The 27,727-nt window shown below is 46.3% G+C and overlaps 1 protein-coding gene across 7 annotated transcripts in view; it reads right to left on the bottom strand.

The window, feature by feature from the left end:
• Positions 1-581: 581 nt before the first annotated feature.
• The window catches only part of LDLRAD4 (low density lipoprotein receptor class A domain containing 4), a 270,903-nt gene continuing 243,757 nt past the window's right edge, over positions 582-27,727 (bottom strand). For 4 of the 7 annotated variants that reach the window (XM_048940853.1, XM_048940856.1, XM_048940852.1 and 1 more), the window contains 3 exons: positions 20,451-20,605; positions 10,765-10,818; positions 582-9,562 (listed from right to left, as the gene is read on the bottom strand). In XM_048940853.1, coding sequence (XP_048796810.1) covers positions 9,020-9,562; positions 10,765-10,818; positions 20,451-20,605 — 752 coding nt within the window. In that variant the 3' untranslated portion in view covers positions 582-9,019. Of the gene's footprint in view, positions 9,563-10,764; positions 10,819-20,450; positions 20,606-23,125; positions 23,404-23,645; positions 23,751-27,727 lie in introns of those variants that run through there. The other 3 variants (XM_048940855.1, XM_048940857.1, XM_048940858.1) reach the window with 3 other exon arrangements.

The following is a 27,727-nucleotide window of genomic DNA, read 5'->3' as shown; positions in this document are numbered from 1 at the left end:
CCCCCTGCTTTGCAGCACCACCTCCCTCTAGGCATCACTCTCCAAAAGGAATCAGCAAGCATAGACCCGAGTACAAAATGTAGCCCAAGACAAGGATTACATTAACAGTCATGCTACATGAAACATCATGTTATACTTCAACACAAATAGAAATTAACTGCTCACTTCTTATGTTGTTAAGCATTCCAATAGTGAAGTGAGAGGCACCACCTGTTGACAGTTGAATTTACCTTCTATTTACTAAGGATTCATGCTTTTCCCCTGCATGAACCATATCCTGTATTTTCACTTTTCAATCAGTTTCTTCAGCTTCATGGTTTGGGCACTGCCCACCACTTTCTGGGCCAGCACTGCCCTGCCAGGGGCAGCCACGACACTGGGTGCCTGCAAGGGGATCAAGGCGGTGTTCTTAGCCCATGTTTCAAGGACTGAATCCACCCTCCGACTCCTTAATGACCAGCTACCAGCTTCAGAGCAGAAAACCAAGGACAAAAAAGGACAAGCGTTTGTTTTACAGAATGCCACCCTGGTGTTTCATCCCCTTTTCCCCCACTTCACAAAGAAATTCAATAGGAGACAAATGCATTTCATGGTTTTTAATAATTCTGTGCTATGGTTAAACCACAGCATATTAAGAACAAGCATAAAATCTGTATTTAAAACTAACAACAGCACTTAGAGCAACATCTTCCTTTAAAAGTATTGCAATAACAGACCTTAGGTCTAAAAACTAGGACATCACCATTTGCTCAATTAAAAGAGTCAGATACACAACAGTTGAAATCTTTTCCTTTATATAACCGGGAGTTACGGTGGAAAATAAGCAACAAATTAATTGTGTTAAAAGGAAAATAAGGTTAAAAAAAACAACAAACCAACAAAACAAAACAACAAAACTTAAAGCAAACCAGGTTTGTCATAGCGTCACATGACAACTATTGAGAAATCCCAATACAGTTGTAAAAAAAAAAAAGTACTGTTTTTTAATAGATTTGTTTTTACAACAATAAAATTTAAAAGAAAGATTAAATATTGTTGATAGTGCTGTACATATTTCAGAATAACTTGAAACAAAATGGACAGAAATAAGAGACGCTGAAAGTGTGATCTTGAAAGCCACAATGTTGGAAATACAAAAAAATCCATACAGCAATAAAGCATTTTACACTGTAAAATAACTAGCAAGAAGCAACAAAGAGAGGGTCCACACTCTAAAACCAGGCGTTGGGTGGTTAGTTTTAAGTAAAGCAGCCTGACCAATATACATACCGTCATGAAATGCTCTGAGCACAGCAGCATTGGGCAGTTGATATCTATAAAGATAAAATCCCTTACAGCGCTTACATAGCCTTGGTACTGCAAGTAGAAAAGGTTGTTAAATGATATTAAGGTGATTTTATGACTATTTTTGCTGTCCAGGCTCTGCGATGCCTGAGGCTCTCCTAATTTCTGCTTATACCTTTTCTAACATCCCGGCTGCCTACTGCGCTTTGTGGAAAATGGCAAAATGTGAACACGGTTGTGAAGACACTCAGAGTCTGCTCCTGCCACTGCAGCTTCAAAGCCAATTAGTGCCTCTGGAAGGAGACGTGCTCCTGTTTGGTCCACTCAATATGCAAGTTTTGATACGATAAAGCACACCTTAGGTTCTTCTAGCAAAAGGTTTGCTCTGTAAAGACTCCTGCTAGTCAAGGCCTGGGTTTTTTGTTTGCTTTTCTTTCTTGGCGCACAGAAGTTGTTCTGCAGTGCAAACAGAGATGTGACATGGCCAGGCAAGACAAACTTCCAGAACAACTGCTCTGTGCCCTAGCAAACAATAAATGAGTTAACAAACAACAGTCATAAAATATGCATACTTCACTATGGTACGTGCTTACTGATAAAACAGCTCAATACAGATAGGGATGGAGACAAGCTACCTGCACAGGCTTGATGATGTGGAACTGGCCATAAAATGCATGGATTTCTTTAAAACGAAGAACAGAACAGCCACGGTCAACATTCAGACACGGGACGCCCGTGGGGGTTTTAAAAAGATATTTACAGACAAATGCGAGGCTGGAATTTCAGGTCAGCAGAGAAGCCCCAGGGCAGCCAAGGGCTGTGCTCTGAGCCACGGGCTGTGAGCGCTGCAGGTGGGAGCCAGGGGCTGCTGAGCCCACAGGGCTTCACCACGGCCTTCACCGGGCTCAGGTACGGCCCCTGGGAGCTCTCCCAGCACTGGGCTGCCACCTGAAAGCCAACAAAAACACCACCTCGACGACATCGTGACACGCCGCTACGTTACATCTGTGGTTAAAGCCTGACAAGTATAAAAAAGTTACGTACAGACAGGGGTATCTATGAGAGATCAGCCGGCATCCATCAGCAAGAGGACTGGTCTGTCTCGGATCGACAAACTTGTACATCACCTACCGTCCTGGGATAGTTAGAACAAACAGCTTAGAAAAATAAGTAGAGTATCTGCAATTCTCTAAAGTAGAACTTCACGTTTAGTTTTCCTGAGGTATTTGCTTCACCGAACAAGCCACACCGAGAGCGCATGGGGCATGGGCACGTGCGGGGGGACCCAAGAAGCCGGGCAGGTCTGTCCCCCAGCCAGCAACACCCTACCAGCTGAAATGCACAGCACAAAGGGCTCCATATCCATGTTGGCTCCAACCAGGCTGCGGCCTTCCTCCCGCCATATTACATATCGACCTGGGCTCAGCTGCTGCTGTCAGCAATCGGCACAGCAGTGGGGCATGAGGAAAGCGAGGCCTCAAGGCCTGCGCTCTGCTCAGCACGCAGCACAGCAGCGGGGAAGCAGCACAGCAGAGCTGGCTGGTTACACACAACTCTTGTTGGCCTCCTTTTCATTTCACAGGGGTGGTCTACATCGGTTCCCACTTGTCTGAGCTTCACTTCCCATCAAGGACGCCGACAAAAAAAGATCTGAAAGGTTTTAGCCCATTTCTAGGTTAAAAAGAAACAAAAGCAACACCACAACTTAATCAAGGATAATAAATAATTAATCTGCTGGAGAAGTAGTAACAAATACTGGTCCAACTCAGCAATAGCAAGGCAACGACCAAGACAAGAAGCATCTAGCTGCAAGGTTAAAGCTGTGGAGGTTTCGTTTGTTTTGCTTTTTTTTCCTTTTTCTTAAAGTGACACATTTAAAGAAAAAAAAAAGAACAGATCTTCACAGCAAAGATGCATCCAACAACCAGTTGCTATACACAGGCGAGCCAAGGATTTGTTCAAACTTTTTCCCTTATGATATTATATTGATATTAATAGGAAAATAAAATACATAGACTTCTTGTCATTTGTACGCATTCATTTGCAAATCTTCTTACAAAAGAGGACCAAGCACAGAAGTTGGCATTCACAAAGTCTATGCCATTATTTTGTGTTAAAATTGGTATCATCTATACATTATCTTACAGTATTAACATCTATTTGTTTTTGTGTGTTTGTTGTTCTACCCATTGGGTAGGATATGTGCATAATATATTCAAGTTATACACAGCACCATAAAAAACAAAAACAAAAACAACCCACCTAACAAAATTGGAAAGAAAAAGACAGACAACCAAAAAAGCACCATTTTCAGTGAGGCACAACAAGGGTGGGAGCGCGAGGCCTGACCCAACACCCCCTGGAGTCAGCAAGAGTCCTCCCACCAACGGCACTGGGCACTGAGTCAGGCCCTCAAGTGCAAGGGGATCCCATCTGCTCAGACCTGAACATGAGGCACCTTAGTTGCTTACAAACTACCAACATGCAAACCTCCTCAAAATTATACCTAGCACGTACATCAATAACTCATTAATAACCCTACCAGAGCAGACAGACAAGCACAAACCAAAGAGAGAAAGGAAGAAGAGACAGTTTCATCACCCACAAGATCCTACACATCCCACACCATCTCAGAAAGCTCACATACCAAACCGGGTAAAATAGCAGCAGCAGCAGCAGTAATACAGCAAAGAAATGACAGAGTCATCTCCAGCAGTAAATCACACAGAGGGCGGCTGTTGGGGTGAAGGGGAACTTTCTAGGATATGAGTTTGTTTCTGTCAACCAACACAGAAATAAGCTCTGCTGGTGCTGAAGCAGAACCAGTGCCACCCGGTTGCTTTTGCTCAGCCTGCAAACAGGGAGAAAACAGCAAGGCAGAAGGAAAAGCTGGGAGAGTTTGCAGTAAGATTCATTAAGAGATTATGCTGTTTTTCCTTTGAAAGCAGCATGGCCCTGAAATGCATTTAATGCCAATAGTTGTGACTCTTTCAAGGGAACACCAGCAGCCTCCTCACCGGCTCGGTAAAGGACTTCATCCAAACAGAGCTGCCACTGACAAGGAAAGAATTTGCTGGGAAGAGACAATGGGCTCCAGCACTGCTCACGGAGGCTGAATTTTGTGATGCAGCTCCTGCTAATCCCCAAGTGGAGCCATACCAATAAAATGACATTTTTGCTGGTGCGAGTGTGCCCAGTGGGGCTTTTGCCAGCACAGCGACAACAAGCAGAGGTGGGGCAGAAGGTAACTTGCACCCCTGACTGATGAACCAAGACTGGCAAACTATTAAATATAAAAAAATCTAACCAACCAACCTTTTCAGCTTGGCCATTCTCAAAATTTTGAGCTTCAGTTTACTAATACAAAATAGAGGAAATACAGAGAGCTTGGCCAGGAAACCTCTGTACATCCAACATAGCCTCACAAAGGATTGTTCCATGTTCCAAGGAACCTCAACAGGTCTCAAATAATTCAGCATGAGTGGTCTTTTCCAGCTATTTAAGACAACTGACAAATTTGGGGGTAGGTTAGAAGAGCAGTTACAGCCACGCTGGTTGGCAAGCAGGCAGCTCAGGCCATTGATGCATAATTCAATTCTTCCTAACGCCATTTATCTAAAAAGCAAAGATGTAATCAAAAGCCAACCTTCATCCAAATCCAGTACACTAATATATCCCTTCTTAGCATCAGCAAGGTTTGAAATAACATGCTTCTGAGATTTAAAGAATACATGAATTACATTTGCTTTGCATAAATCATCACATGAGGTCTACATTAGCGCTGTCCCAAAAGCATGAGGATTTTTCAAAGCCCAGCTTGAAAAAGGAGAGCAGTTGGATGGGAGATGGACTAGCATACCTGGGCATGGGCAAGGATCCACTCAGTAAAACTTCCCAACTGACAAAAACAGTGCACAACAGTCACAGGAGCAAGAAACAAATACTCCTCATGCCTCCCACTGTTTGTGACAAACGATCTGTCATCGCTCCTGGGAGCACGATGCCAGTTAGCATTTCTGGGAGGTGACTATGGAATAGTAATTAATACACAGAGAATGGATGAACAGGTCACAGGCACAATCTTGCATGCAGGTATGTATACACACACATGCACATCAACACAACTCAATGGTAATGATCAGAGAGAGCCGGGGGACAATCATAAATATCTTCAAATGTACCAGCAAGCGTACAGTTTAACCTTGGAAAAGGAAAATAAAACCCCCCCAAAAACCACAGAGAACAATTTTAGAACATCGCTTTCCACCTGCTTAAATGTGCAGGGCTTGGAGTAAGCAGAATGCTAGCAGCCCATCTGCTCCAGAGCATCCCCATGCCCCAACACCATGGTGTCAGCCTGCAGGCCCAGCACCGCACTGCCAGGCAGGGCTGAACTCACCCAGCCACACACGGGGTGCTCTAGCACTACACGGCTTCCTCTTCCATCACAAGGAAAGCACATTCCTCCCAAAGCCTTTTCCCTACGGCTGAACATCCTGCACATCCAGCCCTGCAGGACCACAGGAAAGCAAACAGATGTATTTAGCACGAAGAAGGGATCCATGCCAAGCCGCTAAAGGGAAGGACTAGTCTTTGTGGTAGACAGAGGAGAGGTCATGATGCTTTAATTTGTAATAAAAAAAAAAAATTCTTTTAGCCTGAAAATTTCTGAGCTGGGCACATCGGAGTGAATTTTGGGAAGATGGGTCATTCAGCAAAGATCAGGAGATGCAGCCAGAGGTCAGGCTAATAGGATTCATCAGACAGAACACTCTGCACGTGCATTATGTGTTTTCTGTGCATGGTAGAACACCAGTATGGAGCTGTAATCTACACAATTAACTCTACAAGGCTTTTGAAATCTTCAGTAGCTTACAAAGTCACATTTGAGTGGCTGTGGAACCTAATTCTGGGTGTTTTCAAAGGAAACTCTCCATAAACGCTGCACAGAATCACCTGCATTCAGAGAATACCGACTTCTAAACCTGTAAGTATTAATAACACTATTTAATTTTGTTATGTTTCTGGTGCAAAGGTAGATTTCCTCTCACTACAACAACAAAAAAGGAACACGCGCTTCTGTAACGTTACACTGTTGCTGGGATTCCCACCAAATACCCTTAATATTTATTCAGAAATATTGCATCTACTCCCGTAAGAGGCCCTCAAATGAAAGCAGTGGATGACAGCTTGCCTGCACCAAGCACCAGGCTATTACAATTCCTTACTGATGGCTGCATGTGAGCTTTGCACACAAAGAGAAGGCAAAGATGCAGGAAGAAATGCAACTACTAGGTGAGCAAATATTAAGAGTTGTTGTTTTCTCCACTACTTTTTTCTACAGAATGGGTGAAACGGCTCACATTTTCCACATGCAGAAGAATGTCTTCAATCAAGAAACTGTGACAACCGTAATTCCCAAGAACATGAATGGAATACGCAGAAAATTCACTGGCATACAGAGATGTCAAAGGATGGCTAAGGGTTGACTTCAAAGAAAGTATATTCCCAAGAGGTGACTCTGAAGGTAAATCCAAGGCTCTCTCCTGTGAGATCTGCACAGGATAGATGCTGGTGTTCAACTGGTCCAACCCCAGGGCCCCAACCAGGCATGCTTAGACACAACCTTTGAATTCCAGCTGTTCTCACCTAAAGGCTTCTTGGCTAAATAACCCTCAAAGGATCTGCGTAGGCACACGCACTGTCTGGCCAAAGCTCACTTCCCAAGGACAGCAAAAGTCACCAAAAACCAAAATCAACACTGGTTGGTCTTGTCTTCTGCAAACATTTCCTAAACTAGCATAAAACCAAATTAGCTCATGAAGAAAACAACCTATGCTGAGGCCTATACGACACACGCACGCACACACCAAAGACACACACACACTGTTTTGGCATTAAAACTCTGCATAGATCAAAGATTCGCCTCAGGTGCCCAGCCAGAAGCCATGCAGAAGTCCTGTCTCCGGCCATAGGAGCCAGCACCCGATGCACCTGGTGCTTGCACCTGGGCACCAAGCACAAGGCTTTAGGGGGTAGAAAAGGTGAAAAGTCGATGACGCGCACACACACACACATATATATTAGAAAGTATTCAAACTAAGACTCCATAGGTTCTTACTTTAAGTCCATTTCCAAAATGCATTTTAAGTGCAAGTTGTGCTTTTTTCATGTGCTTGTGCTGCCACTACCACCATTCACCAACTGCCTTCCAGTGCTGCATTTGCTTCCACACAAAACCAAGTAGGGAAGAAGTGCCTCGTGCCATTTTACCAGCAGGCAAAACTTTCCCATTACTTTTAAGACCAGCATGACAAAAGCCAGGCTCAGAGACGCTTCATTACTACGTGAGTGACCTCCATCCACAAGCACAGTCCTGCTGGCGCCCACGAGACAACGTGCACAGAGGAGGCCTCCCTCCACAGCCTCCAGAGCTGAAGGCCAACACTTAGTGTGAGCGCTCCCGCCTGCCAGCCCCAGCACTGCTGCGGAGACCACGCGGGGGTCACAGCCACAAAGGCCCATTCACTCCAACGCGATGGATTGCCAGGGCTGAACTTCAGTATCTAAAAGATGCAATGGAGAGCGCAAAGCACAACAGAGTCTCACATATGTTAACAGCATTGCAGGGGAAAAAACCCACCCTGGGTTTTTAAACAATTTATTGCATAATGTCATGATATGTGACTAAATACACTTCAGGCTACAGTGAGAACAAAAATCTCTAAAACCTTAAGTACTGGCGATACTGCGTTAAGAAAAGAATGGCAGCACTTCGTTAGAATTAATACAAATCAACACATCTGGGCTTTTGTTTTGTCTTTTGTGAAACAAACAAGTCTGAACTGCAAAATAGCTAAACTCTAAGTGATGGAAAATGCTGGGATGTCACATTTGCCTTCTTCCATCCGAAAGTCACCAAGACACTTCATTTATGCGCTGTTACTCAGATGCAAATTATTGCAAAGTCAACAAGTTAAGTGTCCCTGTATTTCTTGATTTGTGTAAGTCAAGAGATGTTAGGCTAAGTCCTGTCCCCTTTTCTAGCAAACCTGGGGGGAGGGGGGCAGACTCCTCCAGATCACTTCTGGGGCTCAATTGTTATTCCACAGGTGAAAAGACAACATATAGAAGAACTTCACATAAAACAGTTCCCTCATATATAATTTTTAAAACATTAAGATAGTGCAACTTTTTAAAACACATTTATCACAACACAAATTAATTCCTTGCATTCATCTAAGTTCTCAACTTTATACCTTGGCACACAAAACAGGAATTTTGATTCATATTTAAAAAAAAAAAAAAGCACACCCTGGGAGAAAAAAAAAAGCAAACTGGCCAATTCTTCCCCCATTTAACTAGCAAAACCTTCGTCTTTCTACCATTCAGTGAGTACAAAATCGGCTGTACAAGCCTCATTTCTGTGCTAAGTTTACTTTCAGAATTAAATAATTGAAATAGTTTATTAAAAAAAAATAATATATTACCCTTCCCCCCACCCCCCGAAACACTGCTCATAGACAATTTGAATGGAAGTTTGTATTTCTTTCGATCTGCTTTGCATGCAATTCCCCTGAAAGGAATCAGAAACAAACAACTGGTTTGCACGTTTGGTTTTACTAAGTTGTACCATGTGAAATGTAACAACATTGTGCACCAGAGCACGGGGCTCTTCCTCCGCCGCCCTGCTTCAATCTCTTGTCTTCAGTCCAAATGCACCTCGGAGAGTGACTTAGACCAGGTTCCCTGGTTTCCGGTCTTGGCCTTTGCTGGGGACAATTGTGCTCTCTGAATTGTTCTGCTGAAACTGAAGTCTGCTCCCCCTCTGCGAGGAAGGAGGAGCGTTGCTGTGCTGGTGATGGAAAAACGAGGAGCCTGGGTAGTGCCCCATGACCTCGCTGTACGTCGGGGGTGGTCCTTCCATCCTTCCATTACTGCTATAGTTGGTTGCACTTATGCCCGAATTGCTGCTCGGTGGGCAGGGGCCCCCATTGTACATGGAGATGTCTATCAAGTCGCTATCAAAAATGGTTCGGTTGGGCGGCGCCCTGACAGATTCCCGGTTGAGCTCCATCTGTTGCTCTGGGTCCCGGAGCTGCAGGGTGCACGGGCCTTGGTACGGTGGCGGCTCCTCCCCATCCGAGAGGGAAATGGTTGGAGGAAGGTCAATCTCATGCTGCATGTATGGGTAAGTAGGCTGGAAGCGACTGAAACGGTCCCGCTGCATAAAAGATGGGGCAGTAAACCTGTCCCTGGACCTTGGAGCATACATAATCTGCAATGGGAAGAGAGAGAGACGTGACTCCACACCTGAACAAAGCACTGAGGGCTCTCCATATTGATGAAGAATTAATAGAAAATGCTTCTATCATCTATCTCAGAGGTCCGATCCCACAGATACTGTGTGTGCCTGCTTCTACACACACGCATGGAAGAGAAGAGGTAGGAGTTCAAGAAGAATCTAACACACTGCAGAACAGCTTCAAGAAAGACGATCCTACACAGCTCCTAACATCAAAACATGCATAGCTAAGATAAACGAAATCTGCTTCTGTACATAGGAAACACTCCAAATTATTTTCCTCTCTAGTCTTGACTATTAATTAGTTCTACAAAAACGTCCCAATATTGAACTTCAGCCGCAGCCTGAGCCTACCCCTCCTGCTCCTAGTTAACCTAACACCCAGCACTAACAAAGAATTCGTATGGTCACTTTAGTATATTTTGTGAAGGTCCAGCATGTCTCACGCCTTCACTATGAGAGCAGAGCAGGTGTCCTCCTCCTCAGCTCTTAACCTCCAAGAGGATGTCTGCACTGGGAGTCGAAAAAATGTTTCTGGCACATTAAGCACTGGAGAAGGTCAGGATTTACAAGAGGAAGAGTATGAGGTTGCCTGTGAGGAGCTATTGCTTCTCACTTGATCCATTCCATATCTCAACAGACACACCAACTTCTTAGACCTACATCTATCAAACTGCTCTTTTAATTTCTGGGTCCCCACAGGGTCCTTAGTCCCTGATCCACACAAATGCAGTGTCAGCTGCACAGGAGAGCTAGGCCACTCAGGACAGCACACCCACAAGTTACCACACAGGCCCACGATCTGTGCTGTCCAGAGGTTGGGAAACACTGGTGATAGGGAATGTGCATACATTCAAGAAAAATACAGGGAGAAAAACAACAGGTCTCTTACATTCCACTGAAAAATTACTGAGCCTCTGCACGTCACTTACCTGCAAATGTCTACTAAGTTACAGGGAGCTGCTGATGGAGACGAGGCATCAGACAGCTAGAATGTCATTTTTTTAATGAAAACGTCTTAGACATTTAAAGAATGGAAGTTAAGACAGGCTCAGATGTCCACATGCAAGTGATACTTGATCTACGCTCCCAAGGCCTTATTTACTAAGTAGATGCATGTCTTAAGAGAAGGCAAATGTATATTATGCCAAAGATGGTAAGAAATGTCACTGTACCTCTGAAGCACCCTGGCGTGAAACCGAGCTTTCCGAAGGCCACAAGCACCCTTCCTGCAATGCAGAAGGGAACAACACATGAGAAAAATCACGTGACAATCCTGCCTCAACACCACAGTGAGCTTCTAACCATTGATTACCCACACCTAAGGGAAGTCCCACCCCTCGCTTTCTATGAGTAGAACAAACAGCAGTTCTGCATCCAAGCAGGTCAAGCTCAGCGCACTGTGAATGTGCAGAGATACCAGCCACAACAGCCAGCCTCACAAACCACAGGGATGCAGCAAGCCAGTCCCAGCCACATCATGGGACATGGCTGCCATGAGGTCTGATGAAGCTTGTTCTGCTGCCCAGTGTCCTGATTACACAAGGAGTCGAAACAGTGCACAACAAAACCTGATGACTCCTGCCATGTCCCATGGAGAAGGGACATTTGCTCTATACACAGGAATACCCTGGTCAACACCGTCAGGTGATCGACTCCCACCATAAATCAGCAATGAAACTGGTTTCAGTCACCAGTTCCCTTCTTCAGGCACTTCCCAGCCACCTTCCCAGGCCAAAGTGTTTTCTCTCTCAGCCCCCGGCAGCCTGTTTTAGTGCTGTACTCAGGGCAGAATAAAAGGGTGAAGAAAAAGTTGTCAATAAGGGAAAATAGCTTCAGGTGTACTGTTATTTTCTTTCTCAATTTTTTAATTAATTAAAACATACTGCAGTTGATTTATTTTACTGGAAAACTTCAAAGCTGAAAAGGACAAACTAGATAAGCTATGAAGGACAGAATTTCAACCTTACTGGAAAAAAATCAAAACAATACATGGTTGTGAGCATTTTCTTAGTGCTAAGTAAACTTGCATGATTTTATAGGCATCAGAAATTTCAGGAAGGAAAATGCACACTGCAAATCCTACTGTACAGCTTTTTCTCACCAGAGCATCTTTGAACATATTTCAGATGTAAAAATAGACCTAACTAGATGTTCAGCATGGCACTCAGAGACCAAAACCGTCTGTGATCTTGTCAGGAGAGTCCACCATAGAAGAAAGCTGTTCTGGGAGGAATCTCCCACAGGATTCAGCTGTTAAGAGAAATGCTTTGAATAACAAAGCTTGTCAGTCACTTCTCTTCTGTAGCTATAGAGAGTAGATAAAGAAGGCTGACAATTTAAGTTATTTACAATTTCCTTTTGCAAGCATCCCTGCTCACTAACACCTGTAATGAAGGAAGACTCATAGGTAGACTCATGTACTACAGTGGCTATATAAGATTTTGCTAACTAAAGAAATGTTAACTGTGTAACTGCAGTAGTTCAAGTTACACCAGTATCCACCTTCCTTTATACCCCTCTATCACCCAGATGCCCACATTTTGAAATATCTGAGGGTGTATTTGCACAATTACAGGCAGTCAAGTTACCAGCAGCTGGCCAAGCAGGCTCCAAGCCTATTGCAATTCAGTAAAATCTAGTAGTCAATGCTAAAATGCCCAGTTAACAACCCATGGGCTGCCATTCAACAGCAAGTGTGCGGCTTTATGATTCATGCCACTTTCTCTCCTCTAAAGCCTTCAGGTTCAGAAGAGAGAAAAAAGCTAAAAGCAAAGACCCAGCCCAGAAAGAAATTCAATCCACCACCAACATTCATGTCACTTAAAAGTCACTTCAGAACATGTTGCCAGTGTGAAAGTGGAAGTGATGACCCCCATCCTGTTACCCACCTAAGGCAGGAGACTGAGAAGAACCAAAGGAGACGGCACAGTGTGGAGCAAAGCTTTCCACACAGACACAGTAGGACCTGCATACTGCGCCCTGGCACACAGAACCAAGGATGAGCCTTGGAATCAGCAGCGTCCAACAGAACATACTTCTAATGCTGATGTCTGAATCCTGGTACAGGAGAAGGCACTGCAGCTACATGCAGAAAGCAATTAGGGTGCTGGGATCCCAAAACCAAGAACAGGAATTCAGTCTTGCTGTGATTCTTACTAAATGCACGGGCAAGTTTTAGAATCACAGAATCACCAAGGTTGGAAAAGACCTTCAAGATCACCCAGTCCAGCCATCACCTATCACCAATAGTACTCACTAAACCATGTCCCTCAACACAAAATCCAAACATTCCTTGAACACCTCCAGGGTCGTTGACTCCACCACCTCCCTGGGCAGCCCACTGCAGTGCCTGACCACTCTTTCAGAAAAGTAGTATTTCCTAAGAAATGAATAGCGAGAGAGGCAAGGAGAAAGGGAAGGAGATGACAGGGCCACCCACACTCAGCTGTAAAGGAATCCCTGAACCCTTCTAGAATAGGAACTTACTGCACAGTGACCTGCAATGCCAAACACAAACATGAAGAGGGGCATCCTGAGCTCCACTGGTCTTGGAGTGATGGCGAGGGGCTGAGATGAGAAGAAAGGAAAAAATCTGGTGCTATAGGATGGAAATATAGAATCATAGAATCATAGAATCACTAAGGTTGGAAAAGACCTAAAAGATCACCCAGTCCAACCGTTCACCTATTCCCAATAGCTCCCACTAAACCATGCCCCTCAACGCAACATCCAGTCTTTCCTTGAACACCCCCAGGCTCGGTGATTCCACCACCTCCCTGGGCAGTCCATTCCAGTGCCTGACCACCCTTTCTGAAAAGTAATACTTCCTCATGTCCAGCCTGAATCTCCCCTGCCGTAGCTTGAAACCATTCCCCCTGGTCCTATCACTAATGACACGAGAGAAGAGGCCGACCCCCAGCTCACTACAACCTCCCTTCAGGAAGTTATAGAGAGCAATGAGGTCTCCCCTGAGCCTCCTCTTCTCCAGGCTGAACATTCCCAGCTCCTTCAGCCTCTCCTCATATGGCCTGTGTTCCAGACCCCTCACCATATCCCGAAGACCTTTCTTCAGGGTGCAGGAAGAATGAAATAATGTGGGACTGCCATGAACAATCTGGGCTGACTGGTTGCTTTACATGAAGAGAAGGTGTTATTTCTTGCTCTCTCCTTGTCTGTTTACTTGCAGATTTTCATTTGACAGCTAATATGATTCCACGTGGCCAAATCAGCAAAACACAAGTAAGAGCTGGCAGCATTTGTATTTATATTCTCTTGTTCTGAGGACCTCACCTTAAGAAAACCCAAAACAAAGTCAGCACTACAAATAAAAGCAGATCATTTCTTTTTTGCTGTGTGAGCTCCAGCACCGTCCCTCAGGCTGGGCATATGAGAGGAGGGGGGGCTGGCAGTCCTCACGTCAGACCACCATGGATAGGCACAAGGAGCTTTCAGGTGTGTCAGTGAGGGCTAAGCCTGAGTACCTTTCACCTATGCTTCTTCTGTGGGCCATACATCACCTTCCTACAAGACCTTCATGTAGATACTTGATAGCCTCAGCCACTTCAACTTGCTCCTTCTTAGGACTGAAGGTCTGCAGGCGTGAGCTTCAATATTTACAAGTGAGAGGGAGGTAAAGCTCACACACTCATCCCCTGTGCCACAGTCATTTCTAACACTGTTAGGTTCTGAAATAAGGATACACATCTTCATGGTAAATCCTAGTGCTTACAGGTAACACCAGAGTAAGCCAAATTTTAAGGCTGCAAGTTTGGCTTTGGCCGACCTTACCTGCCTCTGGGCTTCACGAAAATTTACAGATATACATTTTAAGATTAGGCTTTGAAATATCAGCATTGCCAACAGGATGACTTCTTGATTGTCTAGTGGTGATGATTACTCAAGGTTTAGAACTTAGGACGCTGAATAAACCTAAATAACTAGCTTTAGTTGTATTTTATGAACATTTATAGCTTCAGACTTCTTGAGGCTGCCTTTAAGCACTGTGCTTCCTGCAGTTCTCACTGCCACCCAACTACCATGGGTCAGCATCAGCATACTGATGGCCAGGAGGAAAGAAATGTACTAGAGGAAAGAAATGTACTGGAAGAGGAATTTTTAACTCAAGATAAATTGCAGATAAAAATGTATGCTCTTCAAATTGTAATAAGCTAAACCAAGCCACACCATCACAAATTTGCTTATTTACTGAATCCATGAAGGTGATTTTTGGCTTTTTCCCCACTTTTTTTCACTTTTCAATTTCTGACACTTAGAACTCTGCCTGAAATGGTACTTCCTGAGGAACAGAAGTCAGCATTGCACTTGCTGAAGTGCATTTCAAAGAATCAGAGAACCATAAAGGTTGGAATAGACCACTATGACCATCTGGTCCAACCACTGACTCAGCATCACCATGCCCACTACCACGGCCCCCAGTGCCACATCCACACGGTTCCTGAACGCCTCCAGGACCAGTGACTCCACCACCTCCCCGGGCAGCCCATTCCAGGTACTGAGAGCATCTCACTTTCCCCTTTGATTTTATATAATAAAACATAAACATGTATACTTAACATTCACATATATGTACGTATACACCTCTGTTTAGCAGGTGAAGCATTAAGCAGGCAGTGCAGTTTCTGACTGCGTCCCTAGGTGGCAGTGCCATATTACACCACACTAAAGCAGCGCTCTGGGAACACACACACACAAGTCCCCACCAACTGCCTCTTGGCCAATGCAGTCCATCAAAGCTCCAAAGATGCAACACTTTCTGTCCCAGATACGAGCAAGGCAAAACTGCTGCTTTGTCCCCAACAGAATGACAAGCATTGCAGCCAGACTGCTCTTTGCTTTAAGATCTGCATTTCCCAGAGGCAGGAAAGGTTGCAGTGTCTGGCAGAAGGGCACACGGCTCCAACCAGGGGTTTGAGAATTACGGAGAGTCTGACTCTCACTCTTACTCTGCCTCCTGACATCTGCAGTGCTTATTTCTATTACTTGATGCTTTAAGGCTTTAAGGCCTTTATTTCCCCAGCTTCACAACACTTTTCCACTTCACTTCTGGAAGCGAAGGAAACAAACATTATCATACTTCCTTTAGGTTAGCTGTTAGGGGGAAATTCTTCACTCACAGGGCAGTGAGGCGCTGGCACAGCTGCCCAGAGAAGTTGTGGTACCCCATTCCTGGAGGTGCTCAAGGCTAGGTTAGATGGGGCCCCAGGCAGCTGAGCCGCTGGGAGGCAGCCCTGCACAAAGCACAGGGTGGGGCTGGGTGGGTTCTGAGGTCCCTTCCAACCCGAGCCATCCTATAGTTCCAGGATTTAAAGATGAAGCAAGTTGCCCAAGGACACACTGAGTCAGTAGCACTCAGGAGTCAGCGCTCCTCGCTTCAGGTCCCACCTGTAGATCTCCTCAATGCTGCTTTTCTTATTAAAGGTGTTCTGACTTCATTGTGGCGGACTTCAAAGAGCAGCAGCTAGAACACACCGTCTCTCCCAGCAGGCAGGAGAACACAATGTGCATCCAACTCCTGCCAGTTGATGTCTGGCACAAAGGAAGAGGTTTGGCCAAGCAGGGTGGCCTCTCCCATCTATGCTTTCCTCTGGTCATACACTTAGGTTCTCATTGGCATGGGGATTTTCACAGTTCTCACTCTCCTGAATTTCCACTTTTATTAGGAAAGAGCAGTTCTGGGACAGCACACAGCACTTTTACACCTGTGCTCGGGGGCCTGGGCACTCAGGACAGACCCCAGTGGCAGCAGACCTGCACCAACATTCCACACTTCTTCCCCATTGATTTGGTAAGAGACAAAGACGTAATGACAGAAGCCACCAAGATGGGAGGGAGAAATCCATTTAGTGCCGTCAGAAGCTCATTAAGCACCTTCCCGCAAGTCACTTCATGAATCAGTTGTCCCTCAATGTCCCCCTGGAAATCACGGGTGATGACACTCCGAATTAATCACCACCAAGCACGATTCATCTCAGTACTGCCTCGGCGTCTGACACCACCTCAGCTCTCCCACAGCACAGCAACTGCCTGCGCCCCTGGGACGTGCCTCTCTGGGGCTGCCGCGTGGCTCCATTCCAAAGCCGACAGTGGCTTTTCTCCAGCGACGCGGCCCTGACCCCACCTGCTGCCATTGGGCTGGCCAGAAGGGGGAAATGTTTAATATTTCATTTGCTGCGATACAGACACCACTTACGCCAACACAGCTGGTGCTCAGCAGTGCTCATGGTTCTCTCCCCTGAACTTGTATTTCTGCTCATATTAAGACCGCGATTAAACTCCATCTCAGCTGTTGCAGCAAACTGGGTCTGTGTGTTTTTAAGGTTTGTGTATTTTAATATCCACACCGGGAGACAGCACGGCTTGCACCTCGGCAGGAAAACCTAGTACTTCTGAAAGCTCAGAAGTCTGCCCATGTCCTGCTGTGGTCTGCTTAAGGCCTCCACACAGCAATCAGGGAAATAAAAGAAACACAGACCAGGGAAAAGATGAGAATGTGGTAAGGGTCTAGAAAGGGGGAACAAAAGGAAAGAAAATAAAACTAAAGTTGAACCAGTGGCCATACAGAAAAGTGTATCTGCAGAACAAGAATGCAAGCACTACTTCTTGGGAGGCAACTATTGTATTTTATGAGATCAGTCCCCTTACAACCCTTTGAGTGTTACTAACACCTGGGATCCCAGTGATATTTCATCTTCTTTTTAATATTCTCATCTCTGGAAATGAGAATTTCAACCTCCAGGCCCTTTCTATTTTTATTTTAACATGAAGAAAGCCAGACGAAGCAGAAACCCACAAATACATAAGCACTCGTTGCATTTCATTATTTTGAAGCCCATGGGTTTTACAGGTGTAAGGCTGGTGATGAAGGTGACAGAGATCTCACCCTTTCATGGCTGCTGTAGATCTGAAAGGCAGCAGAACAAGAGGGGCTGTGGGCAAACCGGGCAATCAGTGCAATTCAGTGACAGTTCAGCTGCTGGAAGGCACCGTCACCAGAGATAGAGGACCAAAGGAAAGGTGCATGGCTCAATGTAGCACAGGCATGGAGAAAATAAAGCCCAATTGAATAAGAAAGGCAGGATCCAGCTACATCTCTGCAGCCTCAGCCAGGTAGGAGGGCTTTTCTCCACATGGCTCATTGCAGAACTAGCCAGCTTGTTTACTGTGCTCTTTTAAAAAATACTGCTGAACTTCCTCTGTTTTCATTCATCATTTCTCTACCGACAAAAGGCCTGAGTCAGAATGACATTCTCTGGACGCATTAGTGCTTAATAAACATTTAAATCCATTTTCAGAGTCTGAACACCACAAAAAGCTTGTTCCCTTGGGAAAAAGCCCGCTTGCCAACAGCACTTGCACGCAGACCAGTGTCTGCCTGGTTAAAACACTGATGCATATTACTGACCCCGCATCTGACAGCACATGCTACCACAGAACCATGAAATGGCTTGGGTCAGAAGGGACCTCAAAGCCCACCCAGTCCCAACCCCTGCCATAAGCAGGGCTGCCCCCCAGCAGCTCAGCTGCCCAGAGCCCTATCCAACCTTGCCCTGAGCACCTCCAGGGTTGGGGCACCACAGCTTCTCTGGGCAGCTATGCCAGTGCCTCACCAATCTCTAAGTAAAGAACTTCCCCCTAACAGCTAACCCGAATCTTGGCTCTTTTAGTTTAAAAACATTCCCTCTTCTACTGTCACTATCAGACCATGTAAAAAGTTGCCCTCCCTCCTGTTTATAAGCTCCCTTTAAGTTCTGGTAGGCTGCAATGAGGTCGTCTTCTCTGCCATCTATTGGGCAACCTGCTCTGTACAGCAAGACCGGATGGGTGCCTTCCAGTCTCACAAGACCAGACAAATACTTCTGTTTCCTGACTGTCAGACACTGCGTGCTACTTCTGTGGTCTGTGCTGCAAAGAGCACACAGCTGGTTTCTGCCAGAATTTCCTTCTAACGCCTAAGACAAGGGAGAGCTCAAACATATTTGACACCTGACCTCAGAGAAACTCTCAAGTCCTCTTCCCCACATAAATGGCAGTTTTTTAAGAATGGCTTCAGCTTACCAGAAACCAAGATGAGTAACTGTGCTGACAAACCCACACCAGTCAGTTTTCAGAAGAATAAACAACCAGTTCTTGCCAACCCATTATCAAGTCCTACAAAGTGCGCACTTGACTGTGATCATCATTACTTACAAAGGTGCCATCAAAACGAAACTGAGTCAGAGTTTTAAAAAGGACTGAAGAGCAGTTTTGGATACTAAAGCAGCTGCTGAGTCCTCACTGTCAAATTACATGTCCTTATTTGCAAGAAGATGATGCTTCCTCCCTGGTTTCCAAGAGAAAAGGCACCATTCACTCTAATAACAGTCAGTACTAACGAACCATGCACAGGAAATAATGGGTTACTTCATGCATTTGACAGCTCACTGCCATTTTAAAAGATTTGTGAAGATGAAAATGTGTTTCCTTTATCTGAAATCATGTCATTTTAGGTACTCATAGCAATTATAGCTAACATTTTCTGGACACAAGTGTGATTCTTGAGTTAGTGTGTCCATTTCAAAGAAATTCTTGAATTAATCCAGTCAATTTTTCTAGTTCAGAAGTCAACAAGGTTAAGGTTTCACAAGCTCTAGTTTCATCTGTAACCAAATTTGAGCTCAATACTCCCGGGGAATGGAGAGATAGGCAGCAAGGCTGCCTCCTCTCAAGGAGGTGGTTCCTCTCCTCCCCTGCAAGGTGGAAGAGTCACCTCAGTGGAAGAGCGCTAAAAAAAACACAATTTGTTTTCAGCCAGACTGGCCCCCTGAAGTTCTCATTATGTCCTTCTGATAAGGAGAACAAAGAACAAAGGGAAAGACTTTGTTTGTGTGGAAAGAACGGTAGTTTAAGCTTCACTAGACTGAATACTAGTTCAGACTATCAGGGACTGTGCCTTTCAGTTGCCATTGTACAGTTGCTTTGCCAGAGAAATGGAATGAAGAGGTGGAAAAAACAGAGCTGCCAGGAACTCAGTGCATCACCAAGCGAACCTCACAAACTGCTCTTTGGCCATCACGGCCAGCAGACAAACCAAGGGCATTGCTCAGAGGATGACAGAAAGCACATCAGAAAAAGGATCTCTCTAGTACACAAGGGATGCTTTGGCAGTGAAGGCTCAAAGGGACACCTCTAGGTCAGGGATGCTCTGTGGTTAACCCCAGCAAGGAAGCGGTGCAACCTATCCATCAAACTTCCATCTCACAAGGCAAGTTAGGTACCCACGTACTACTGAGTTGACTGTGGACGGCCTTGGTGAGTCCAGATGGAGATTCAGTGTTAATCCTTTCACTCTCCAGCAAGACATCTTAACCACTCCAGGTCCCTGGGAACGATACTGTGCCTAAGATTTCACATTTTTCTGGGCAACTACTGGAAAAGCTCTGGATCCAGTAAAGTGTCCCTGCAGCTCCATAGAACAGTAACAGTGGTAAAACTCCAGGCATTAGTAAATATACAAGAAGTCACAACATGTCTCAGTTCTTCACATCCAAGGAAGTAAGTAGCTTTGTTTCTCCTTCATTCCCTCCCAAATCACAGCAGAGAACAGTATGTCACACCCGAACCTCCAAGCATATAATGACAATATGCTCATAGAACATAGCAGGGCCTAAAAATACTCAAAGGCAGCCAATTTTAAATTTGCATTCTATTTTTTCCACTGATAAATGCAGCTAACTGTAGGAAACACTGAAACTAACGGTAGAGATTTTTAAAACAGTCGCATGTATCAGAGCTTCTCTGCAGCCTCTGATGCAGATGAGCACAGCATGAGAAGGAATTAGGTAGCAGAGTGGGTACTCACTGTCTGCAAAGTATCCTCCTGTCTTCTGCTTTGGCTCTGACGGTTGATAAAGGAGCGCGTCGAGAGTTTGTAATGGTTCAACAAGCAGATGATCACTACCACCATAACAGTTATAACCACAATGATAATGATGATTTGAACAAACTCCAGTTCAGCTAAAAGAAAAAAGAAAAATACGTCAGTCACACACACAGTGTAATTCATCACAGAAATAACCTGAAAACGCTCCATATTTCATCAGAGTCAATGCTGCCCATTTTGCAAAGTTTTGCAAAGAAAACTGTGCCCTAGAAAAGTGTGATTTTTTTTTTCCATTCTATTGCATTGCTAATCAATTTGTGTGAGTGGCTGCAAGTCTAAGGTAAGAAATTTCTCAGTGATCCTTCACTGCTGCCTTTACTGGTAACAAAATCTTTAGCACAAACAATTCTTCTGCAAAAACAAAACAAAATGAAGCAAATCCCCTATTTTAATCACCACCAGCAGCTTCAAAGCAAAGCTCACAGACCGAGGCCACAGGACACAGCACCCAGTGTTCCAACAATCCACATCGTGCTGCTGGACACAAAACCAAGATCAGGAAAATTGAGGGGGGAAAAGTTTCCTTAATTTTTATCAGCTAAGTGGTATGAAAGTTGCCCACTGAAAGCCACCTTTTTCTCTGACTGGATCTATACAAAGCACCTTTTCCAATTACTTATTGCTCTTGAACTAGAAAAGAACTAACTTTTCTAGGTTATTCCCATTCCGGTGTAAGTCTAAAAGAGCTCTGGCACTCAATACCACCACAGTTACAGAGAAACCAGGCTCTTAGTGAACTCTACCACCAGAGCCCACCACCATACTCAAAGCTCTGCCCATGCCAGTAAGTATATTTAGAAATGAGTCACTTGCAGTCACTTTTGCTCCCTCCCAGCTATGCCAGAGCAGCATGGAGGAGCAACCTAAGGGAAGAAATTGCCCTTTGGAAGCTACAGTTGCTGGTATTTCTATGGAAACTGTGTTGCTTGCTTCTCATGACAACCCTAGTTAATGGGAGGTCTCAAGCAAAAAGCAAAGAAGCAACAGGAGTTGCTTGGTTCCAGCACCTTGCAAAAATCACACCACCTTTGGGAACAAAAACATGAATTTGGAGGAACCAATATAAAATTCTTGCTTTAAAAAGCCAGTGAGGGAAGAATGACACCAAAAAAAGGAGGAAAAAAAAATAAAAAGCCAAAGCAAACATCAGAGAAAACAAGTCTGTTCTCTCTTATCACTTCCATTTGTAGTCATCCTCAACCTTCTGTGCAATACCAGTAGCTGAAGCTTAAATGAGCACATTGCCACTATAACACCAAGTTAAAATCACATCTTTTGCACACACAGCATCGCATGTGGTGGAGCTGGAGGAAACCCGAGGCTGTCTCACTACTGTGGCCAACCAACCCCCAGACCCAAAGAGCCAGGAGCGCACTGCTGCCCAGGGGGACTGATGCTGAGAAGCACCCAACAGAGGCTTGCCACAGCTGTAGTTCAGAGTCTGTGGCTACCGTGCATCAAAAGGGTTTCTTTGACCCAAAGTCTTTTGGCTTTTCCCCCACTTTGGTCCATGCAATGCTTTAGTCTGGAAACGGAGAGAGCGCTGCTAAAGGGCACCACACAAAACCGGCAATGTTGATTTAGGCTTTCCTAGAATGCAGAGATCACTGGAATGGCACGTCACTTCTCTGTCCGCCAAGGGCACTCTTCTACACTGGACGAGGCCCCGGCATTTCGGCGGCAGAGGACGGCACCTCTCCTTCGGGAACCAGCGGTTGTGGCTGTGCGCACTTCCCTCCGGGGAGGGCGGGGGAATCGCCGGGACGTGCAAGGCTGAAACACTATACGCGGCCATGCGATAGGATCGCGGCACACACGCATGAGCACATGGGATTTTCCAAGCTCAGCCTTCTGCCGCTGACATTAGAACACCACAAAGCATCCTGCTGCTGTTCCAGAGGAAGGAAAGAGGCGTTTAACCTCCTCTTCCTCCTGCCCCTCGGGCTCACCAGCGGGTTATTAATAGGAAAAGGGAAAGAGCAAAAGGCACGGGCTGAGGCCGTCTGCGCTCGCTGGCACCGCTCGCGACAGGGGAACGGCTCCCGGCGTTTGGGCACACGCACTTGGCACACGTGCGGGGGGCGAGGGACCCCGGTGACGTGTGGCAGCCCCCGCGCTGCCGTCCCGGCACGGCTTTGTCCTAATATGGACTTTTTCCATAAATAAAGTGGGGGAGAGGGCAGGGGGATAGGGAAACGGGACATCTTCACCTCCCGGTATCCGCCCCATGCACGGACAGACACACTGCTTCACATGCAGCAAACAGCACTTATACCACGTTTTTGTTGGTTTTTGGTTTGTTTTTTTTTTTTTTTTTTCCAGAATAATACTTTTCCTCACGAAAAAGTCAAGCGTACATGTAATGAAAACACCTTCACAGAGAAATACGCAAAAAAAAAGAAATCATTTATTGCCCTATCCCTGCCCGTGCAAGTGGGAATGCCCGGCTCGATGCCCGAAACCACCCTCTGAAAGCCGGCTGTGCCCTGCGAGCCCTCCACCGCGTCCCGCACTGCCTGCCCCGCACTGCCCGTCCGAGGGAGCTCCCGGAGCAACGCCCGCGCGGCCACGAACGACAAGCGAAGCGGGAGTACCTCGTTCCAACAACAGGTCTCTTAACCGTGCATCCTTCACCGCGGTACTGTTAAGCTGCTCCCTGGACATACTGTGTCCGCTGGGAAAGGAGGGCCTCCGCGCCCCGCATCGCCCGCCCGCCTCCGAGCTGCGCCCGGCTGCTCTGCTGTCTGTCTGTCTGTCTGTCTGCCTGCCTGTCTGTCTCTGCAGACACCGGGCGGAACGCGGCTGCCCTCAGCCCGACCGCGCTTAACGATCAAACCGTCTCAGCCGGTTAAACGCGCTTCCTAGGCTCTAGCTGAAACCAGATGCAAAAATCATAATTGGGAAAAAAAAAAAAAAAAAGAAAAAAAAAAAAAGAAAAAAAGAAAGGAAGAAGAAAAAAAACAACAAAAAACAACAACAACAAAAAAAAAAAAACAGCGCGGGGAAACGATCCGCAGCGCTCCCGGCCCCGCTGCTCCCGCCCGGCCTCGCACTCCCCACCCTCGCGCGGGCCGCGCACGGGGGATCGCGCCGCAGAAGGACGGACGGACGGACCTTACCGCGCAGCGCCGCGCCGCTCTTTAAGCCGCGGCCGCCCGGCGCCCGGCGGAGCCTCCGCGCCCTCCTCCTCCCGCCCGGCCGCTCCGCCGCCCCGCGCCGCCGCTCCGCGCCCGCCTCCGCGCCCGCCTCCTCCTCCGCCCCCGCCCCGCGGCGGCCCCGCGCCGCTCGCCTGGGGGAGCCCGCGGCCCTGAGGGCCCTGGGGGGCCGCCCGTCCCCGGGGGGGGGGGGTCGCCCGGCGCTGAGCCGCCATTACCCTCCGCGCGGACGACGAGGGCGGCTCACCGCCGGCGCCCGCCTTTCCGGCCGCGGAATGAGAGGGGCCGCGGAACCTCGGCCGCTGGATGATGCGACGCTATGGGGACAGACGCGGGGTTTGCGATATTAGGGAGACGCATCCTGGTGTGATATTGCAAAACGAGAACCGCCATAAGAAATAATCCATAAAACCTCAAACCATCTACACGCAAAAGTCAAAAAAGGAAAAAAAAAAGAAAAAAAAAAAAAGAAAAAAAAAAAAGGAGGGGGAGGGGAATGAAAAATACCACAGATTTTGGTCTCATTTCACGTGTTGTTGGCATGACTCTCAGCCCCTCTGCCTGCCTCGGCCCCAGCACAGAGCTGCCTCTGCTGGCGGCAGCTGGGGGGCAGCTTCACCCCTAAGCCATTACTTCTGTAGGCAGGAGGGTGCTCAGCCCTCGCTTGATGTCCGGGCTGGGTAGCAGACTGCTGTGCAGCCCCATGCCCTACCACAGCATGGCTGCCATGCTGTGAGCCCCAGGAACCGCTCTGGCCTGCATGGCAATAGTGCTGCGCCCCACACGCCCCATGGCTGCAGATATATGGATTGGACTCAGGAAACCAAACCAACTTGGTCTCAAGCTGAAAGAGGACAAACCATCCCATGTCAGTTGCCCATCAGCTCAGCACAGCCATGCAGACAGACCTTCCCACATCCCTGCTGCATAGGGCTGGACAGCTCGGCTTTTGGTGCTGAACAAGTGCCAGGTATCCCACCAAGCTGCCCTGTCAGCACCAACGGGGACTTTGCTTCCTTCTCAGGTTCCCTGCCTGGTGGCAGAGGTCCCACCCCGCCCCATCACCCACTGTACTGGGGAAACAGCTGGAACTCCCCAGGCGTACTGAGTCGCAGTGCTTCTCTGCAAACCACCACCAGTCTAGCACCTTAATGGGAAAGCTGAGGGCTGGTTAAACTGGGTAAGACAGAGGTGCAATATTTTAAGGCTAGCTGTAATGATCTGTCACCTGTCTCCTAGTGACTGTGGAAACAAACTAATTCTGCAACCCACAGGACCTGCCTTTTTATTTTACTCATACTAAAGATGGTAATCTCTGAAATGGAAGAAAACACAATCTCTGCTGAGCAAAACTGGGAAGACGCTGTTTTCTCAATTTGACTATCACTTTTACCCCCTTTTTTTCCCCTCTGCTTCTCAACAGACATGAATGACTATAACGTCCAATGCTGCTGAAGAATAAGACCAAAAGCATTGCTTTGAAACTGGAAAATAAGGGGGTGTTTGCTCCTGCCCACAGCTGTCCCCTGTGGGCAACCTGCGGGGGAAGCCTGGTGGCGTGGGGCTGGGGCTCAGGGGAGCGTCAAGGGCTTTTCCCACTTGCAGTGCACGCAGGTAACCGATGTGCCAGCACATACATACCTAGATACATTATGTGGTTTTGTTTAATGTGATTAGGTGCAAGGATCCAACCAGATGGGAACAGCGTGGAGATTAGCGACACAAGCCAAAACCAGCAAGTTTTGTGGAGGGATTTAATGCAGACGAGGACAGCATTTAAGTCCTCCAAATTAACTTGCTGTTAAAGCTGTTTTTTATTATGCATTAATAGGAAGGATTGTGAAATTGATTTCTTTTTTTCTTCTATTTTTTTTTAAATCACCCTCTGCAATCCTCAGTCAAAGAGCTGCCTCCAAATCTTTTTTCCCACAAAAACACAGCAGTCCTTGATGTGCACAGTTAGCCACACAACCCACACAGTTCATGTAGCCACACCATGCAGTGGCTTGTTTTTGTGTGCTGGATGGAGGGTTCAGTCTGGGACACAGAATTATAGCATGCTGTTTGAAAAGTAATCACATTTCAGCTCTGACTATCCTTGCTCTGTTTATCCTGGTGAGTGACAAAATCTGCTCATGAATTATACCCACTGCAGGTTTATGTGTCCTCGCACACAGTCTCAGCTCAGGTAATTTACAGCTGTCTCCTCCAGGGAGGTTAAATGCTGCCATGCTGATCTTACCCCAGCCCTAGTTAGCCTGGAGACTGCACTGCTGGTGATTGGCTCCCATACCACTGCTGGAAAGAAGGGATGGAATTTCCTAGAACAAGGAACAGGAAGCTCTGGGCACAGGGGAAGATGATCGGCACAGGCTGCTCAGACCATGGAAACATCCCAAAAGGGACAAAGGTGAGTTGCTGAAAACCAAATTTCCATATAAGTACCCATTACATTGAACACCAGTGTACAGCGATTTCCTCTTCTTTTAATCACTGACATTAAACTGTCAGGAAATCACAGAATCATACCAGTTCCAACCCCTGCCATAAGCAGGGCTGCCCCCCAGCAGCTCAGCTGCCCAGGGCCCCATCCAACCTGGCCTTGAGCACCTCCAGGGATGGGCACCACAGCTTCTCTGGGCATCTGTGCCAGCACCTCACCGCCCACTAAGTGAAAAATTTCTCCCTAACATCTAACCTAAATTTCCCCTCTCTTAGTCTAAATCCATTCCTACTTGTCCTATCACTACCAGACTGCATAAAAAAATTGATCCTCTTCCTGTTTGTAAGGTCCCCTGAAGTACTGAAAGGTCGCAATGAGATCTCCCTGCAGCCTTCCCCAGGCTGAACAAGCCCAGCTCTCTCAGCCTGCCCTCACAGGAGAGGTGCTCCAGCATCTTGGTGCCCTCCTCTGGATGTGCTCCAACAGCTCCACATCCATCTTGTGCTGGAGGCCCTGCTGAGAACACTGCAATCCCTTACATCCTTCATTTTGATAGTATTTCATAAGTTTTACTTATTTTGAGCTCCAATCTAACCATAGGTTGTAATAATGAGCCATGTAGGTAAGAGAAAACTTACTGGGAAGTTTTCAGGCAAGTAATTCCATGATTATTGCAAGTTATTCCACTTGCAGCTGCAATGGAGTACCTTACTGAGCTCCGCAGTCTCAGCGGATGTTTCCACACAATTTCCAGCAATTACAGGAAAGAGTCATCCTCCACTACTTCATGTTTTTTAGCTCATTCAAACAGGAGCTAGAAGAGATGCACTAAGGATCACATTAAAAAAGCTGAGAGATCACACCATGCGTTATCCTACCATAGGAACAGATGAAAGTTAAAGTAGAGACAGAATTAGCATGGGTGCTAGAATGCATGCATATGCAAGAATCCACCTCCAGCACAAAACAGAAAGTCCTGTTGTAGAAATATAGGTTGCTAAATAAGCTATTAGCGGTATTTTACACACAAAAAGGAGCGTTCATTCTTCCACCAAAGCACGCTTTTCAGGGTTAGAATGTCTCCTGCCAGGTGGATTATTCAGTCCATAAATCCCAATTGCCATCGAACTCCCAGGCAGCCAGGAAAAGAAAACAATGGGGAACAGACTAACATAGTATTTCAGTGCTTCCTAAGGTGTAAGGATAGACTTAAAAACCTGGACAGTGCAGAAACCTTTGTAAGAGCACAAGAAAACCCAGAGTTTGGATCTTAAAAAAACATCACCGCCACCACCGCAACAAAACAACAAAAACCTAAGGGCAAAATACAGAACTAACACAAGAAGGGAAAACTGAGCAAGGATTACAACGGGGTACAGAAAATACAAGCAGAATGTGATGAGCTGTATTTTATTTCTGACATTAATACAATCAGCTGGCTTAGAGATAGGAAACTCTGCCTCACTGACATTGCAGTCTAGTACCTGAAAGAATAAAGAGAGGAACATGTAAAACGTGGAATCAAACCTGAGGGAGAAAAGCAATGTAATGCACCCTTTGAGGCCAGTGCTAGCAAAAAAAGAATGTTCATTTTTTAA

Source organism: Lagopus muta, chromosome 3 (assembly GCF_023343835.1).
Source record: "Lagopus muta isolate bLagMut1 chromosome 3, bLagMut1 primary, whole genome shotgun sequence".
Lineage (NCBI taxonomy): Eukaryota > Metazoa > Chordata > Aves > Galliformes > Phasianidae > Lagopus > Lagopus muta.
This window is presented reverse-complemented; position numbering and strand designations above follow the sequence as displayed.